General features: G+C 36.2%; 1 protein-coding gene across 3 annotated transcripts in view; it reads right to left on the bottom strand.

Moving 5' to 3' along the window:
• Window positions 1-242: 242 nt before the first annotated feature.
• DCUN1D1 (defective in cullin neddylation 1 domain containing 1) overlaps window positions 243-19,842 on the bottom strand; it is a 32,099-nt gene continuing 12,499 nt past the window's right edge. For all 3 annotated transcript variants that reach the window (XM_060639314.2, XM_060639317.2, XM_060639315.2), the window contains exons 2-7: window positions 15,865-16,081; window positions 14,223-14,391; window positions 11,870-12,000; window positions 2,201-2,283; window positions 1,871-1,967; window positions 243-571 (exon numbers count right to left, since the gene is read on the bottom strand). In XM_060639314.2, coding sequence (XP_060495297.1) covers window positions 492-571; window positions 1,871-1,967; window positions 2,201-2,283; window positions 11,870-12,000; window positions 14,223-14,391; window positions 15,865-16,081 — 777 coding nt within the window. In that variant the 3' untranslated portion in view covers window positions 243-491. The remainder of the gene's footprint in view (window positions 572-1,870; window positions 1,968-2,200; window positions 2,284-11,869; window positions 12,001-14,222; window positions 14,392-15,864; window positions 16,082-19,842) is intronic.

Below are 19,842 nucleotides of genomic sequence, written 5' to 3'. Positions count from 1 at the left end.
CGGTACACTTAAATATATCACTCTCATTGGAAGTGCTATCAGCATAGTCTTTGCAACTAGCCCAAAGCATATATTTAAGAAGTTTTTATAAATTGTTTGTGATGTTCATATGTTTAATTCTTATGCCAAACTGTTTTCTGATGAAGACAGCATTGTGCTTTATGCAAGAATGGAAACCTCAAAATAATCACCATAAAGCTCCTAAGACTTATGGGAGAATAAACTAGGATGGTCCACAGATATAAGATGAAATCCACAATGTTGGAATTATAAATGTTTAGAGCGGCCCAGACTAGAAGACAAGCCCAAACCACCATTAGAAGAATGAAATACGATATGGTCCAAGATGTATCCTTAAAGTTTTGACACAACCCTCAGTCTGAATTGTGAGGATTGATCTTCAGTTCAGTCCAGCCAGCAGAAATTGACTGTGCAATTTTCCGTTGTATTTATTGTACAGACTATGTACATTCTAGAAGGTTCCTTTAGTGCTACACTGTTGTACTTTTTGTCCCAGCAATTTGAGGGCGTGCAAATTCCACAAAGTCATCAATAAGAACAGGCCATGCTCCTGGAAAAAGAAAAAAAAGTATGGGAAAGGGAAAGAAAGAAAAGCAGAAATAGGGCTAACATTTTAAGAGAATCCTTTACTTTTAAAATGCCTTCCCTATAACAGTTAAAGCGTGTCATTAAAAATGACAAATATTCCCACTGAGAACACTCCCAAAATTCTAGCTTTTTAGAGTTCCTACCTAACATAGTTCTTGTATTCTCTCTGCTCTATTATTCCAATGCTTGATTAGCCCCTGAATAATAAATGATAACTCTCCTAGTAATCAATGAATAATATGGTTTTCTGAAGGCCCCCAAACTGGCAGCCTAAGAAATGGCCATGCTATAATGGCATGCTGCCAGCACTGAGAGCATAGTTAGGTAGGAAGAAAAAAGTTTCCAGGCATTTTGTGGCAAACTTACAAGGGAAATAAACAGCAAGTCTCAAACTCTATCCTATTTCAGGACAACAAATTGCTAAGAGATTTTAAATTGCAGATATGCATGCCTCTACACATCCACATGCCAACCTCCAAATCAGAAAGTTCTCCAGTTTTGTGTAAGGCCTAACAGAAAGCACAATTATCATCAGATTAGACATTTCTCACTTATTAGTAAAGACTAGACATCATAATGAAAACAAAGAGAAAAAATAATATTATCTCTGGTTAGATTACATAGTTCCAGGACACTTTTAAGGAGGCCAAGGTCATTGGAGATTTCTCAAAGACTACCTCTATTCAACAGTCTCAAAAACACATCCTGCTAATTCTCAAAGGAGGCTACATAAGTATATGTGAAGAAATCAGATCACTGCCACCTCTCAAAAGACAAAAGCACATCACTTGTAGTAGATGGTAACACCATCTTTTATACACAAGACAAAATATCAGAAAAGCATTCAATTGGTAGGATTCAAATATCACATTTACTGAATGTCAATAGTACTATGGTAGACAGCTGAAGTGCATTGCAAATTAGACAAAGTCACTAAACTTGAGTTTACAAATTCAAAGACAAGACAGATAATAAAAAACACAAAAATAGAAAGGACAGTAAGAAGAGTAATGAGTAAACTGAAAATCTAAAACATGCATGAAAACTACTCCGCCTTTCTGGAAGACAGGAGTACTGAGTTGGTATTTAAAGAAATAGAACAGAGATTGGTAAAGAAGACAAAGACATTTTATATGTTCATAAGAGCACAAAAAATCAGAAGACAGAAATCCCAACTCTAAGAAAAACAGATGTAGACAAGAAGGTCAAGAGTGTGTGATAAAAGAAATAAAAAAAAAAATTAAGGAAAAACTTTCATTACCTTCTTCATCATAATTAGACATGTCATCTGCAATCATTGTACTGAAGTCTAAAAGAAGATTCCAAGTATCTTTTGGTATTGATCGTTTATGATGTTCCTATTTTTTAAAAAAATAAGCAAATAACATCCAAATCACCAAAAAGTTTCAAAACATCAGTCTAAACAATGCTAAATTGGAACCTACTTCGGATTCTGTGTCTCCCTCTCTCTGCCCCACCCCCGCTCATACTCTGTCTCTCAAAAATAAATATTAAAAACAAATAAATAATATTAATTATCTTCAGAGTAAAAATGCAGAGAAAAGATGAGCTGCAGAAAACATGAACTTACCAACAAAAATTTATTCCATAAGTCTAAGAATTTAAATCTTCCATTAAGCACTAAATTCCAGTAGGCAATGGCCATTTCTAGATCTGTAATATTAAAAATAAATTATGTATTTCTAATTCCATGAATATTTATCCCTGCAAAAAAAAAACAGGTAAGACCAAAGATAGCCAAATAAATAAATAAATAATAAATAAATAAATAAAATGAATGAATGAATGAATAAATAGCTTTTTTCCTAAATACTTAGGTTTTCAAATTTTCATACAGAGGTAAGATTAAGGTTTGTATCCTGTCTCCCTCACCAATGAACAACCCTTCAGGGCAAAAAGAATGCCACTTACCTCATGGGGGGGGGGGGGGGGGGGCTTCTGAAGTTTAAATTAGATAATGTAGAGAAGCATACTTAACTAGACTGTTAAGTATTAAAATGTTAACGTACATCAATGTTTCTCAACCTCAGCATTTTTGACATTTGGGACCAAATAATTTTTTGATGTGGGGGACTGTCCTATATGACATTAGCAGCATCCCTGGCCTCTACCCAAAGCTCCACCCTACTCCCAGTGGTGACAACCAAAACTGTCTCCAGACACTGCCAAAGCTACCCTGGGGTGCAAAACTGCTCCCAGTTGAGAACCACTGATGTACACCTTCAGGCTGTAATGCAAAGGACTGCTATCTACAATGATTGATCCTGGACTTCAGAGACCATTAAGAATATTGATTTAAAAATTAATCAACTAAGATTTGCTTTTTTAAAAGTTTGATGAAGATGATATAAATGGCTATTTAACTGCATGTGGAACAGAGTGAAACCATACTGCCACATGAAAGTACCATACCTGTCATGACAGAAAGACCTATGATCACTTTCAAGGAATTACACCAATTAAGATAAAGTATCAAGCTTTTTATGAGTAAATTTACATCTCTGGGTCAGAAAAAATCATATCCCAAGTAAAAGTCCTTTTAGATAATGATCTCTAAAACACTCCTGATAATCGAAGAACCATGAGACTAGTAAAGACTCCAAAGAGGTTCACATTTTACCTCAAAAAACAATATAAAGACCATAAAGCAAAAAATTCCCCTTCTTCACTGGACCTTCACTTCTTCAAGGATAGGGACAAAATATCCCCAAACTAGTAGACTGAAACACACAGTAGGCATTCAGAAACCGCTGAAAGAATGAACTTCCTACAGTTCCATGTGAAAATGTACTACTTACCTTCGAATCCATCATTATGTCTTCCTTCAAACTCAGTGGAAAAGGTGGCACTTTTTTCTCCTATCCAAGGATAAGCCCCTAACACCAATGTTCTCAATACATCCTGCCTCTTCAAGTAATCCTGTCTACTGATTAGTTTTACTCTCTCCCTACATCTTCAACTTTGCTTTGTCTTCTGCCTTTTCCTGCTTCACAAAGAAACGCTCAGGTTGTAGCTCCTCCCTTTAAAAAGAACTTTCTTGGGGTCTCATCCCCTTAACTAGCTACCCTTTTTCTCCCTCCCTTCACAGAAAATCTTGAAACAGTACACAGAGTCTTCTACTCTTATATATACATAATGTGCTTCTGAATGCATGTCTAAAAGTCAAATTCAGATCCCCAGGTTTTAAGAAAACTAGAAACATGCCACCAATTCCTAACCATAATGCCTTTTTAATCTCTGCAGACTTCAAAGCTCTATAGACAATATTCTTTCCAGGGTCTTTAATTTTGTTCTTTTCTCTACCAACTAAACATGTAATTGTCTGCTTCAGGTGCAGTAAAATGGCTATTAGCATGCTTAATGCTTTCCTTCTTCACTTCAAATGCACTAAACTTATGAGAACTAAGCTTATTACTAGTACTAGCATTTTTTTCCTTTTCAACAAATTTTCACAAAATAAGGATAAGAAACAACAGACATAATCAAGTAACTACAAACCATGAGACACCCTATAAATGCCCATTTGTCAGGTGATACACTAAGGAAAGAATCTGACAAGGGTAGAAGTGTATGTGTATCATGTATGAAGGTTTAGGTTAACTTTTTGTAATCTACATTCACTGCCCATTTCCTAACCTCCCACATACTTTTTAATTCCATAAACTAGATTGAAAGTAATCTCTACCAAATAAACACTTTTATTCCTTGATTTGGCTGTCTGCCATATTAGACAAAATTGAATATGCCTCCTAGATGGAAAGGTCACTTCTTTCAGCTTTAATGATAGCACTCTATTATTTCCCTCTGTCCTGTCTTTCTCATCCTCTTTTACTGGGTCCCCTTCTTCCATTCATCCACTTGATGTTGGTGTTCTGTGATACGGTGTGTCAGCAAGAACTACTTATAATCCCTGTAGATTTTTCAAACCCTTGCCTTTTTTCACATTAGACACTCAATTATCTTTAACAACTCCTAAATCTTGAAACTTGTATCTCTGTATTTTAGATCCATATATCTAATTGCCTATGGACAACTTCAACTGGGTATTCATAAACAGCTCAAATTCAACAGAGCTCAAACTGAACTCATTATCTTCCTCTACAGACCTGCTTATTTCTTCTCTCAATGTCATCACCCTACAGGGTTTCTCAATGAAACACAATTTCGCATTGTAAATAACTGCCCTATGCACTGAAGAACATTTAGCACCCATCTAATGCCAGAAGAAACCTCAGTCATTATGACAACCAAAAAACACCCCTACACATTTCCAAATGTCCCCTAAAGGTGTTCAGAATTGATAAACTCCTTTCTTCCTCATCACACACTTCCAGTCAGAGTTCTTTCATTTTGGCTTCTAAGTACCTTTTAAATCTCTCTCTCTTCCCCATCCCTACTGGCAGGGCCAGCGTGAGGGTCCTCTTCGTGTCTAGCTAAATCACCGCACAGCTTCATAACCAATCACTTCTCCTCTTGTTCTGCCTCCACTCCTTTTAAAGAACCACAGTGTTTTCATATGCACCTTTTAGACATACAAATTTGTGGTGTAACTTCCATGTTAAAATTCTTCAATGTTTAAAACAATGAGATACCACTACACACCTTCTGAAATGGCCAAAATCCAAAACACTGACAGCACCAAGTGCTCGCGAGGATGTGAAGCAACAGGAACTCTCATTCATTGCTGGTGGGAATGCAAAATAGCACAGCTATTTTGGAAGACAGTTTGGCAGTTTCTTACAAAACTAAACATACTCTTACCATATGACTCAGCAATAGCCACTCCTTGGTATTTACCCAAATGAACTCAAAACTTATGTCCACACAAAAACCTGCACATGGAAGTTTACAGCAGCTTTATTTGTAATTGCCAAAACTTGAAGCAATCAAGATGTCCTTGAGTAGACAGACAGGTTATTATATAAACTCTGGTGCACCCAGGCAAAGGAATATTATTCAATGCTAAAACAAAATAGCCATGAAGCCATGAAAAGACATGGAGGAAAACAAATGCATATTAATATCACTAAGTGAAAGAAGCTAGTCTGAAAAGGCTATACACTACATGATTCCAACCGTAGGACATACCGGAAAAGGGAAACTATGGAGACACTAAAAAGATCAGTGGTTGCCAGGGGTTAGGAGGGAGGAAAGGATGAACAGGCAAAGCAGAGGACTTTTTGGGCAGTGAAACTTCTCTGCATGATGCTATAATCATGGATACAGGTCATCCTATGTTTGTCCAAACCCACAGAATGTAGAACATCAAGGGTGAACCCTGATGTAAACTTGAACTTTGGGTGATAATGGTGTGTCAAAATAGGTACCACTGTAACAAATGTACCACTTTGGTGAGGGATGTTGATAATGGGAGAAGCTATATAATGTGTGGGGGCAGAGGGTATATAGAAAAATCTCTGTACCTTCTACTGAATTTTGCTGTAAACCTAAAGCAGCTAAAAAAATAAAGTCTATTAAATTTTTTTTAAACTCTGCGATTATTTTTCTATTGCCTTTAGATAAAATCTACAACTTCCAGTTAAATGAATTTACTTGCAGTTCCTCAAAGGTGCTATGTCGCTCACCTCTGAACAACTGAACTTGCCCATCGCTCCACAACAGACGTGGCTTCTTTTTCTTTTGGCCTTGGAAACATACACTCATTCTTCAAGACTCAAAAATTAATCATTTTTGTGAAGACTTTTTACAAACTCACCCAGACAGACTTAAAATGCTCCCTGACTTCATGCTCACAGACTAACGAGTCGATAAAAATATTTTCCAATGAAAAGGGAATACCTGAAAAGATTTAGTAAGTTTGGGGCACCTGGGTGGCTCAGTTAGGCATCCAACTCTCGATTTCAGCTCAGGTGGTTATCTCACAGTTCGTGAGTTCAAGTCCCACATCAGGCTCTGAGCTGACAGTGCGGAGCCAGTTTAGGATTCTCTCTCTGCCCCTCCCCCACTTGCTCTCTCTCAAAAAAAAGAAAAGAAAAAAAAGAAAAAGATTGTATAGGGATAAAATGTCAGTTGCCACAAGTATAGGAAAAACTGCCCTTTAGATAGAATTGTCTGAGTGACAAAGAGAACAGCCTAACTAAAGAGAAGTGGTTTAAAATAGGAGTTTACAGTTGAGCCTCTTAAATCCCAACTCTACCACTAGCTAAGGCAACTTGGGTAACTGAGTTCACCTCTATACAATTCAGTTTAAAATAAAGGGTAGGGGCACCTGGGTGGCTCAGTCAGTTAAGCGTCCGACTTCAGCTCAAGTCACGATCTCGCAGTTTGAGTTCGAGCCCCGCGTCGGGCTCTGTGTTGACAGCTCAGAGCCTGGAGCCTGCTTTGGATTCTGTGTCTCCCTCTCCCTCTGCCCGCCCCTGCTCACACTCTGACTCTTTCAATAATAAATAAACGTCAAAAAAAGAAATTTTTCTTTTAAAAAAAGGGTAATAGGGGGCGCGCGGGAGCCTCAGTTGGTTAAGCGTTTGATTTCGGCTCAGATCATGATCTCACAGTTTGTGAGTTTGAGCCCCATGTCAGGCTCTGTGCTCACAGCTTGGAGCCTGGAATCTGCTTCAGATTCTGTCTCTCTGTCTCTCTGCCCCTCCCCTGCTCTCTCACTTTCTCACTCTCTCGAAAACAAACATTAAAAAAATTGTTTTTAAATAAAGGTAATAGTACCTACTCTCACAGGGCTGCTGTAAGGATTACACGAGTTAATACGAGTTAATTAAATGAGAACAGTGCCTGGGAAATAAATATATGAGTCCTTACTATCACTATTATTTATTTTTAATAATTTTTAAAAGTAGTCTTATAGATTCTGAAGCAGTATATGAAAAGAGCAAAGTGAGCAATTAGGTAATAAGCAACAACAATAGTTAGAAGGAAAAGACAGAGAAAAAGAGACAAGCAAATAACAGCATTGCCTAAAACTGAGATATTGCAGAATGAATTCTTAAGCCCTTTAAAGTAAAATTAAAATTGCAAACAGAGGTAATCCCAATGTCAAGCAAAATCCACAAGGGCAACGTGGAATTTCATAAAAGGTGATGAGCTGAGTCTGAATGAACATGGAAATGAACTGAGACTGGATCCAAACATTGTCTGTAAAGGAAACAAAATGTTGCCAACTCATGAGAGGATGGAATGGTGATTAACAATCCTATTCACAATGTCTTTGTTTACTTAGAAATATCTTCAGGTAGCACAACATAATATAAAAGAATATAGAATATGGAGTCAGAAGATCAGAGACCGAGTCCCAGTTCTACCAACTCTAAAGTGACCTTAACTTAATAAGTCAGCCTCTCTGACCATGAATTTCTCCATCTTTACAATGAAAAGGATAATAGGTTTTCAGTTAGCTCAAACGGCTTTTACAAGAACTAAATGGGATTATATAGATGAAAATGTGCTTTAAAAACACTCTATAAAATTATTTCTAAATAATAAAGTAAATGTCTAGCAAATAATCTTAAAATGTTTTAAATCAACTGCACAGGCATAAGATTCTAGCTGAACCACAGTTCACAAGAAAATAACCTATGAACTTTAGTCTAATAAAAGTTCAGGATTGTCCTAAACATGACATGGTTGCTAAAGAACAAATGTAATTTATGACTAAACAGAATGGACAGTCTCACAAAAAAGAACAGAGTCCTGGTGCTCTCTATTACAAACAACCTCCTTCAAGAGTATTACGTTCAGCTTTAAGTAAGAGTCTATTTTGAGAGAAACTGACAAGTTGGAAATGTGCCTGAGAGGGGATAGTAACAAGAATAACAAAGCTCTTCTCAAATGAAGAACAGTTAAAGTAATTGGAATGTTGACCCGGAAGAAAAAGAAGGGGTAAGTGACAGCAATCTTTCGATGGTCAGACTTCCTCGTACTGCAGGGGAGGACAAATAAGCGCAGTGGAAGAAAGATGTTCACTTCATAAGGAAGAACTGTGTGGTAAGAAGTAGGAGTATTCTGTGACAAGAATGGACCACTTCCTAAAACAATGTGTGTCCAAAGTAGAAACTAAATGAGCATCAGCTATGGATGTAACCTTGGATAGGTTTGAAAGGTATTTCATAAATTTTCTAATTTAAGATTCAGAAGACTACCAGAAATGGCAGGTGACTGAAGCAGACGGTGACAGAGGAAGCACCCTATCCTGGTGTCAAAGGAAATCAGGTGTCAAGGAAAATGAGGAAATATGGAAAACACCAGCTCTCATTATAACTAGCACAGCTATTTATAAATAAACCACAGTGCTGTCACTGTCACTCTGCCAATTTGTTTTGGGCCTCACCTCCTCTCCTATGATCTTCTAATTCTTCCCTGCCAAGTACTGTAATTTAAGAGTCCTGTGAGCCCTTAGAAAGGCTGTCAAGAAAACTGTTTTCTTTTTAATTAAGTTCTTCAACTAAGCAAGTCATTACATTTCCTGACACACAACACCAATGCAAAACAAAGGGAGAAATTAGGATTTGTCTATTACATTTTTTTCTCTTTTACATTAAGAATTTTTTAGTTTTGGGCTTACAGAAAAAATTGAGCAGAAAGTACAGACAGTTCCCATATACCTCCACACCCCCCGTTTTCCACTATTTTTAACATCTTGCTTTAGTGTGGTATATTTCTTACAACTGATGAGCCAATGTGGATATACAAGTATTAACTGAAGTCCATATTTTACATGGACTCACTCTGTGTTATATATTCTATTTTTTCTTTAAATTCTAAATGTGGGATTAAACACACATAACAAAATTTACCATCTCAACCATTTCTAAGTGTATGGTTCAGGAGTGTTGGGTGCATTCACATCGTTGTGCAACCAATTAATGGAACTCTTTTTTCTGCAGAATGAAACTCCATACCCATTAAACAATTAATACAATTTTCTTAAGCTCAATACTTACTGGGTAATAAAATAAATTTTTAAATCTAATTCTGTACAGTTTTTGCGATTTTCCCTATAATCCAAAATTCCAATTTACTATCATGTTAATATATCCAATATCTAGTAAAAATTTTTTTGCTTTATTTTTACCACATACAATAAAAACTAAGATTCAGTATCAAAACTATATATTCACTCCAAAATATCATTAGTTTCGTGCTCCAATAAGGGTTGGGGACATAACTAACGAAATAGATTCAGCCCATTTAAGTCAACATTTTATATTTGTAACATTTTGTTTAATCTTATCAAAATATTATGCTACCTTTCTAAACACAACAAAAATAATTATTTTAGTGTATACATGTAAATTCAAAACCTGTAATCAGTTTTTATTTGTGGGAAGGAAGGAAGGAAGGAGGAAACTAGAAAAAAACAGCCCAGTTAACTGATGGTCACAGATAATAAAGAAACTAACCCTACATATTAACCATCCAGCTTATTTTGCCTACAAAATTAGGTAGTTTCCTGCAAGAAGAAAACTCAACCTAAACTGAAGAATCAGTTGGAAATGAGGCTTCATTATCTGTCATTTTGCTTTACAGATATTTTGTAAATCTTCAATCAATTCAATCATGTTCAGTCACTCTTCAGGCCAATTCTCCAATACTAATGTTGCACATTTATCCCTTCTTCACTAGCTTTCAACCACTTCCTCGGTATAATCCCTATTCACATAGTCCTTTTCTCAATGCTTTTTCCCTCTAACTTAAAATATAAAGAAGGATTAGTACAAGAGGCCCCTATTAGCCTCTCCAACTACTGTATCTTCAAAATCAAAAGCAAACTCACTTCCATCCCTGGGTAAGTAATTTAACCTTCCTGCGCCTGTTTCCTCATCTGTAAAATAAGGATAAAAAAATGGCTTGCACTCCACGAGTATGTATCTGGCAGGCACATGCCAGGTGATGAATTACTGAATGAAAGAATAACTCTTTTTTTTTTTTTTTTAAATTTTTTTTTTTTCAACGTTTTTTATTTATTTTTGGGACAGAGAGAGACAGAGCATGAACGGGGGAGGGGCAGAGAGAGAGGGAGACACAGAATCGGAAACAGGCTCCAGGCTCCGAGCCATCAGCCCAGAGCCTGACGCGGGGCTCGAACTCACGGACCGCGAGATCGTGACCTGGCTGAAGTCGGACGCTTAACCGACTGCGCCACCCAGGCGCCCCGAAAGAATAACTCTTAAAACCGCTAAACATGAAATGAAGAAGCGTGTGTACTTAGCACACTGCCAGGCACACTGCAAGTGCACATTCAATGGAAGATACTGCCATCGTCAAAATCTTCAGTGCATCCTCATTGTCCACAAATTCCAATTTAAACATTTCTGTCCTGTTTATAAAAGAAGCCTCTGGTTATCGAGCCTTACATCTCTCCAACTTAATCTCCAAATAAGCATTCCCACTGACATCACATCAGTGTTTTCTCTCTTCTACAAAGAGGCCAAGCTTATTTCTCAAGTTTGAGACATTCATTCTTAACCATCCTCTCAAACACCTTTTATCTTCCCTTGCCTAGCCAAATACCATATCCTTTAGTTTAACATCCCATCTTGCCCAGGAAGCACTTCCCAACCATTCCTCCTTTTACTCATTTCTCCTTTTACCTAACACACTCTCACACATGTTTATTATTGTGTCTTACCTATCATTAAATCTTTCTAGGTAAACTGTAAATTACACTGTAGCTTTTACTTCCATACCCCCTAGCCATCCCCAAAGCAAGTGTATGGATATTACATACAGCATAAATTGATTGACCTAAACTGTTAACAGTGGAAGATTATGGATAAGATTTCTGGTTAAAATTATAAATGATAATCATCACTTTTATTCTTTCTTATAGCTTCTAAATAAGTCCTAACCAAAAAGAATAGATTTCTCTGGCACTCTATGACTCAGAAATCTTACAATGCTATTTCTACAGATCCACGCTGAGATAACTCATGATCCTATGATCCTATAAGATCTTCTAGATAATATATAAAATATATATAAGTAGATAAATGTACAAATGTATGTCAGAATTTTAACAATTATTTTCTATATTGCAGTTCTTAAAAAAAAATCAGTAGTTCAGATATGGTATCCAGGGTAACTTATTATTGAATGTCCATGGTATTTTCTGATTAACTAGAAGTTCATTGTTTCTGTTTTCCAATAATTGGAAAGTCACAATGACTTTATGCTCAAAACACAAAACTTTCTACTACAAATCAAAAGTGACACCATCAATGTATTTGAATATATTTGAGACACCAATATAATTTTTAAAAATTCTTACCTAATCCTTTTTGTCCTGGATTCTTTGCAAAATTAAAGGTAAACTGGTAAAAATCCTTAAATCGTCCTGGTTCTTTCAATTCTTGTTCCATCTTGGGTATCTGGGCCTTTAGTTTTTCTATGCTGTCACATCTACATTGTAAAATTAAGAGTATAAAAGATTAGCTTTTTCACTATAAATTAAGGACTAAATTTACTCCTATGACAGCTTATATTTCACAGAACTTTTTTAAAAAATCAGTTAGTTGAAGTTTCATCCTTTTACATTACATAAACAAGAATGGGGTCAGCTAGAGGAAGAAAAGGTCTGGAGTGATTCAATATCAGAATTACTATTTTTAAAAGAAATGAGCTATTACTTCCAATTATGTAATTCACTGGACTATCAACACACCCAAACTGTAGGAGTCAGCTGCAGTGAACAAATGAGAATGTACGGTAATCACCGTAACAATCACTAGATTAAACTGTAGCGGATACTCTTTACATGGTAACAAGTCACAAGTCCAAGTCCTCACCACTTGCTTAGGTGAGGAAGGAAGCATTCCCTTGAAAATGCGTTGTTATACAAAGCCTAATAGTAAGTATCAGCTGAGCCCCCTTCCATCTCCAACTGGTTATCTCAAATCGGTATTAAGCTTTTTCTACACTTGCGTTCAATTTCCAAGGAACTGAAAGGGTCTCTGTACCCATCTTACTTTCCATAAAATAGCCTGAGGGCAAAAATACTCTGTATGAATTCCACCAACCCATCATCCCATTTTCCTTCTAATCATTTCTGCCTTTATTTCCCTTCTATGTTCTTTGGAACACCTTCCAGCTCATTAGTTTGTAGATGACAATTCTGATTTGGAAGTTCATTACATTTTATGTGAATTCAGTTTCAAATGGAAAAGGAGTTCTAATGAAACCTGTCCTAGCATAGAAAATTCCAACAAGTTCAGGATAGGACTGGCTTGGGAGGTAGAACACAGTGTCTAGGCCAGCTATTAATTTATTGCTCCTCAGCTTTAAACCTACCCTTCTTTGCCCTATTTCATGACTATCTGCAGTCGACTACTAATCGTTAGACAGTTTTTCTTAGAGCTGGCTCACTGGTAGGTTCTACCAATAGAGGGCGATGAATGGATGGAAGAAGGACCTTTTCCTATCCCAGTTTGTTTTCTGCAGAGAGCAAGGGTTTGAGTGTGCTCGGAGCTCCCAGCAGTGTTCACCAATGGTGGCAACTCACAGGGCTCCGCAGCAAGTGGCCTCTAGCCAGTTTCTTCTCTACCAGAGTGGCAGGCAAAGCAAGCGTCACAGGCACCGTGTTCCTGCAGCAGCCACACCCTCCCCTCTGGAGGTCTGAATCTCAGCCTTGCAGGGATTTCTAGGTTCCTTCCTAGTTCACTTCCCTCAGCCACAAGGATGGCAGCAGCTTCTTGCAACTGCCACCGCTGTTATACCTTTGAGTTTTTTTTACCCCTTTTACACAATACAATGATTTAAAAAATTTTTCTGTTCAAATTACTGCCATGGTTTTTGTGTTGTCTGGACCCCTGACTGATTACAATGTCCCTCAGGCTCAAGAATCAGAATGCCTGGGTTCAAATCCTGACTCTAATCTTTAATTAGATCCTTACCTAATTCTACAATTTCTCTGTACCTCACTTTCCTCATCTCTAAAATGGGTCTATAAACACAACTTCTCTAACAAAATTGTTGTGAGGAGGCAGGTGAAATACTAAACTTAGCATAGTTCCTGAAATAAAATGAATGTTCAACAAATGTTAGCCATTATTACTCATCATCCACTAAAAACAGAAAGGGCAGCCTGTTACCCATCCATAGACTGAATACTTTTTCATATTCTCATTATATAGAGACAACTAGACACCGTAAGTAAAATCTCTACCCATGACTTTTTAATGTATTGGTCCCAAGACATTTAGCTAATCAGCTGTCAAGGTATAAGTGGAACAAAAAGTGATTATAACTTCCAAGATTTTACATTCTAGGAGTTTGTTTATAAATTCAGAGTTCACAGAACCTCACATTGAGAAATGAATTATAGCTTGCTCATTTCACTTATGAATGTTAAATATTAAAGCATAGTGATTTATTTTAATGCTAATGAACCTCCCCCTTACAAACAAATGATAAAAGTATAATGCAAATGGAATAGGCTGAACTACACAGATAACTTGACAAACCCAGAAAACTATGTAACATGGGAAGGAACTAGTATATTTATACCAATGTTTGTAGGCTGGTAAATTTTAAAACTGACATTTAAAAATTCACAACACAATTCAGTTCTACATAGTAATTCTCATAGTAATATACCTAATTTCCTGTGGTAATAATATACTCACCCTAACTCTGTCATGCCATCCATGAACTCCTGTTTGGAGAACTCGCACTGTGTTGCTGCTCTGAACTTCCACGCAATGATCAACACACTAATACTGGCTGGATCGAGTGCCAGGTCATCACAGAACTGCTGTATACCATCTATTCCAATTTTATTTTCATCTTGAGGATCTTTAAAAATAACAGTGCAATAGTAAATTAGTGTTATGCCTATAACCAGAAAAAGTAATGCTTTTTATTCCATTAAAAAAAATCACAATAGATCAGAGATATGAAATGATAATATTCTAACAGATATTTTCCCCCTATATTATTTAAAGCCAGTTTGTCCCTTAACTAGCAATCTTAAGATGAACAGGAGGATACACACACACACACACACACACACACACACACACACACACACACAGATGGGCATTTGATATTTAAAAGTTCCACTTATTCACTGATTCATTTAATCATGTGAAAGAATGTCCCATACTCACACACATTCAGAAAATCAGACGTTCCTGTACAGGAAAAAAGGATTTTTTTCTGAACATATCCATATTTTGTTTAAGTAGGCATTCTAAATTTACACTTATCGGGGCACCTGGGTGGCTCAGTTGGTTAAGCATCTCTGACCTTGGTCTCGGCTCAGATCATGATCTCACAGTTCGTGGGTTCGAGCCCTGCATCGGGCTCTGTGTTGACGGCATGAAGCCTACTTGGGATTTTGTCTCCCTTTCTCTCTGCCCCTCCCCTGCTCGCTTGCTCATTTGCAAAAATAAACATTAACAAAAATTGTTTCAATAAATTAACACTGTTATGTACAGAATTTGTTTTCTTAGAGCAAAGTTCATTTTACTCTGACAATCATTTCTTAAGAGAAAATCAGAAAAACTATAAACTCTGCAATTCAATCCCAATCTCAACAATATACGCATCTGTTGTCCAAATTAAAGAAAAAATTCAATTATCGATATTTACTCATCAGACAGCAAAAATTTTTAATGTAATAAAAGGAGAAAGAGGCACTCATATAGTGTGTGGTTGTATGTGATTTTATAACATCTCTAGGAATAAAAAACACATATCTTTTGACTCTGGGGGGTGAGTTAAGGATAAAACATAATCCCACTTTTGGAAAATTTTTGAAAGAAACTGTACATATTTCTGTATAAACATAAAAGACGTGGAAGGACCTACACCAGGCTATTAAATATTAGTTCCCTGAGGAAAATAAAGAAGGAGAAACTATTAACTTTTTCTTTATTCATCTATTACATATTGTTTAACTTTTTAAAAGTGAATATAATTCTTCAAAGGTTGTTAAAATTATTATGCAGGTTTTCTTAAAATTGGTTCAGCTGAGTTTTATAAAAATGAGGGGGAAAATCCAGGCCCCCAGTCACTATTTTCAAATTGGATCATGGGGGATGAAAAAAGAGGGAAGATAAGGGAAGAAGAAATAAAGAGGCTAAGAAGAAATTTTAGTGAAAAGAAGAAAGTTAATTTCTCTCAGATCTCTTGAAGTAATTCTAAGATCTACAGAGCTCTGTAGAACACATCCACCCAATTTACATTCTATGTATGTCTGATTCCTCACCAGAAGCATGCAACTGTGGAAAACCTGGTTCAAAACATTTAGTCATAAGCACTCACCTTTGTATCTATTGTATAGTTGTTCTAACTTCTTCCTGTCCAATGATCCTTTTACACTCTCTCGTATATAAAGTTCAGGATTTTGGAAAAAATTGTCTGTTGCAACATCTAACTTCCAGTCATTTTGAGACAGACAACTTACTGCTGTTTTTTCACTAGATTGTGTGAAGATCATAAACTGACGAACTTTATCCTTCTGCGATGATTTCAACTTGTTCTATTAAAACCAGAAAATAAATTGAAACTCTATGTAAAATCACAGATGACTAAATATTTCTATATGGCTGACCATTCTTAGTAATACTTTTCCTCATAAAATATTAAAATATTTTGAGATTTATTTTTGATCTGTCAATCAAAAAGACAAATTTTTTAATGTGAAACACAAAATTTGGTATTATTTTACAGAAAAAATTAAAAAGTAAAGGAAATTCAACCACCTACATTTCTCCTAAAGGTGGATCCTGATCACATATATAAAGGCTCTAGAAGGGAAGTACAGCTACTCTCACAATCTTGACCAAGCACAAAGCTTTATCTAAAGGGATACAGAAGGAGTGTTGGGGAAGAAAGTGACACTATCTAGCCAGCCAGAACAGTCATTGACCCCAGGGAACAAGGAGATTAACAGGTGTTAGCTGCAGTCCTAAAACCCATTATAAAGGATAGAGGGTACAATTCTCCCAACCCCGCCCCCTTGTTTTCTTGCTCTTTTACCCAATGTGAAAAAGCAACGAAATATGAGTACCCTACATTTCTCCTGGCGGTGTTCAGGAACCAAGATAATTATCAAGAGAATTTCCTCATATTTGCATTCAAATAGAAAGCAGTGAAATATGAACAAGCACCCTGGATCCTTCCAACGAAGGTAATTTTTAATAGAATTCTTCCTTTTTGCCCCTGAAAGAATCGCCTCTTTCCTTCCGCCTGAGCCTAGCAGAGGCACTCTCCAAATAGCCTCTATACTGTAATAACCTCTTCTCACTTGCCTTATGTTGACACAGATTCATTTCTCATCTGACCTGAACCCTAAGCAAAATAAAGCAGGGCAATTAGACCCACTACTCTCCCAGTATCAAGAACTATGTTCTCCCTCCCTTCCCACCCCAATCTGGTCTACTCCTGTGCAATTTTAGCCTCCTCACTATTATTCTCCCCCCTACCAAGTCCTTAACACCATCTCTCAGCAAAATACTTGGGTTCCTGCCGAGCTACTACTGGAAGGGGAAAAAAGCACATGAGTAGGACACACATTAATAGATAGAAACTGTTCTGTAGATGAAGCAACACATCTGAGAACCCCAGAATCTTTGATCTAGCCCAAACTGATAGATCACAAACCTCAATCCCCTGATTGTACAGATGAGAAAAGAGACCCAGAAAGTTAAGGAATTTGTTCAAAAATCACCCAGGTTATTATTAGTAGAAATGGGACATGAACAGAAAGATGTCATGAATCTGAGTCTTGGTAATCTTTCCATAAACCACACTGCATGCTGTACATATTTATAAGCCCTTTGAGATTTTCAAGAAAAAGACTACCAAAGTCTAAACCCAGGATAGGTTCCTGATAGGCCAAGAAGTAATAAGCAATTCCATTCCTGCAAAATATTTCCACCTATTACAGAGTAAAAATAAGAATACGTAAAATCAAATATGAAAACCAACCCCATGTCTTGCAGTATTAAAACTGTTTATGCCCTGGAGTCTGATTTGTCAGCCACACTCTTCTCTCTCTGTAAATACGTTATCGTTTAGGATTACAGATTAAAATTTCAACCTCTGTTCTCCATTAAAGAAACTACAAATTCACTAACTTCCTGTTACTTTAGTAATAACTCTAACAAAGTAATAACTTTAGTATAACTTTAGTAGTAACTCTGGAGACCAGATAATTTGTACCACATTATACAACCCATCTCTCAGATGTCTAGGATTCTTTGCTTTTGAAAAATATCTCCTGGTGATTTATTATTCAATTGCAACAAACCCACAATGAAATCAAATGCCAAGGAAGATACCAGTCTTAGAGGAAACCATGTTGATTTGTTATTAAAAACTATTTTTAAAATGAGTATGCTTTTTTCCCTTGAGAGATATAGTATACTGACATATGTTTTAATCCTTCTTTGAAGAACAGGGAAGTATCTGATGGTCACTACGATCATCAGTGACCACTGTATAATGTTGTACAAAGTGTTGGGAAATTAACCTGGAAGTACACAGGCCACATCCAGGAAATTGCTTTTTAATTAAGCCTGAATTAACTTCTCTGTATTAACTTTTCCCCATTCTCCTAAAAGTTGGAGGCAGAAGAATAATCAGGATTACTTGGGAGTTTCATCATACAGTATTAAATTCAGTGTTCTGCTCTCTGAAATTTGAAACATTTTTGTTGAAGAGAGCAAGGAGAACTATAGCTTAAGTCACTTCTGCAAGCCAAAAAGAACTGTTCAGTTTATAATGACTTCCTGCCACAGTGCCAGATATTAGAAAATTGGGGGAACAAAGATAAAAAATCATTTTACCCACACAAACTAGTAACAAAATTATACAAATGAATTAACTCCATATCTTATTTGAAAAAAAAGTATATGTAATAAATTATGCCTACATGTAAATTAAACTATTTTAACTGGTTTAAATTTCTAGTATGTGGGGCAATATCAATACATTTTAAGAAAAAGGGCTGCAGCTATCCACTTTCAACACCATAAAGGCTAATGAATGATACCTGGTGTAGAACTGACTGGATGGGTTCCTGATAGGCCAAGAAGCAATAAGCAATTCCATTCCTGCAAAGTATGGTAAGTACCCTCCCTTTTGGTACTTATAATGTACTCTTACCATTTTTCTCTCAGTTCTCTGTGCCTAGAATCAATCTTAAGCATGTGTTTCCCCTCTACTAGGGAAGATCCACTCAATTCCGTAATCTCAAAGGCTGTCCTAGAGTAAAGCTAAAGTGTACTACATATATACAGCTGCCCCTTCCCACATCTCTAGAGCCCTCTAACACTCCTACTTTTTTTCCCAGGCTACATGGGAGTACCAGGCAAAGTTTTCTGATTTTGAGTATGGCATCAAAGGTTTAAATTTCTATCAACTTAAGGAAGAGAAAAAGGGTATTTAGCCAGCAAAAAGAAAATTATTTCATAGGGGATAAGAGGGTGGACAGAAAACTGAAAAAGAAAAAAACAGATGGATTTTCTCTATTTCTACTACAAATGCAGTGGGGATCTTCCTAAGAGCAAAAACATGTGACAACTACAATGATTCAGCACTCATAAGTATATGTCATTCACTTTAAGATTTATTTAAAAGGAACACACTAGATAAAGCATTAAATAAGATGAGACAATACAATCTTCAGTACTCAAATATGAAAATTATCTAAATATTGTCAAATTTTCAAGGAAATTCAAGATTGAAATAAGTAAAATGTGTGAAATATAGGATATATTCTGATTATTTTTAATTCTAGCAAAAAAAGAGAGAGAATGGAGGCAAGGAGGAGAGAGGGGAGGGGAATAGAAAAAAAGAAGTGTTGTCTTTTGTAACAGAAAGTTAATTACAATTGTATGTGGTTACCAAAGTTAGAAATATTACTATAATCTGGACAGTAAAAAGCACTTATTTGCTCATCTTTCCAAAATAAAAAATGTGGTAATCAACACATATTGTTTAATACTTAAATCCAGCACATGTCTGCAATTTTTTTCACTCAATGTATGAAAAAAATTTTTTAAGAAATTTATGAATCACATTTAAAATAACAGTTTATCTGGAAAACAATAAACACAATACTCTGGATGTAGCCAAGTTATCATGTAGTCAAGTACATCTTACCACTGATCCTATAAAGTCTATAGCGATAGAAGAATGGAGACAGAAATGCTCTACAAATAAAAATAACAATGATCACGATGTTAAGAAATTCCTCTTATTATTTCCACGAATAAAAATAATGAACATGTAGAA

The sequence above is a fragment of the Panthera onca genome, chromosome C2 (assembly GCF_046562875.1).
Source record: "Panthera onca isolate mPanOnc1 chromosome C2, mPanOnc1 haplotype 2, whole genome shotgun sequence".
Taxonomy (NCBI): Eukaryota; Metazoa; Chordata; class Mammalia; order Carnivora; family Felidae; genus Panthera; species Panthera onca.
Note: the sequence above shows the minus strand (reverse complement) of the source record. Positions and strands in the feature narration are given on the sequence as shown.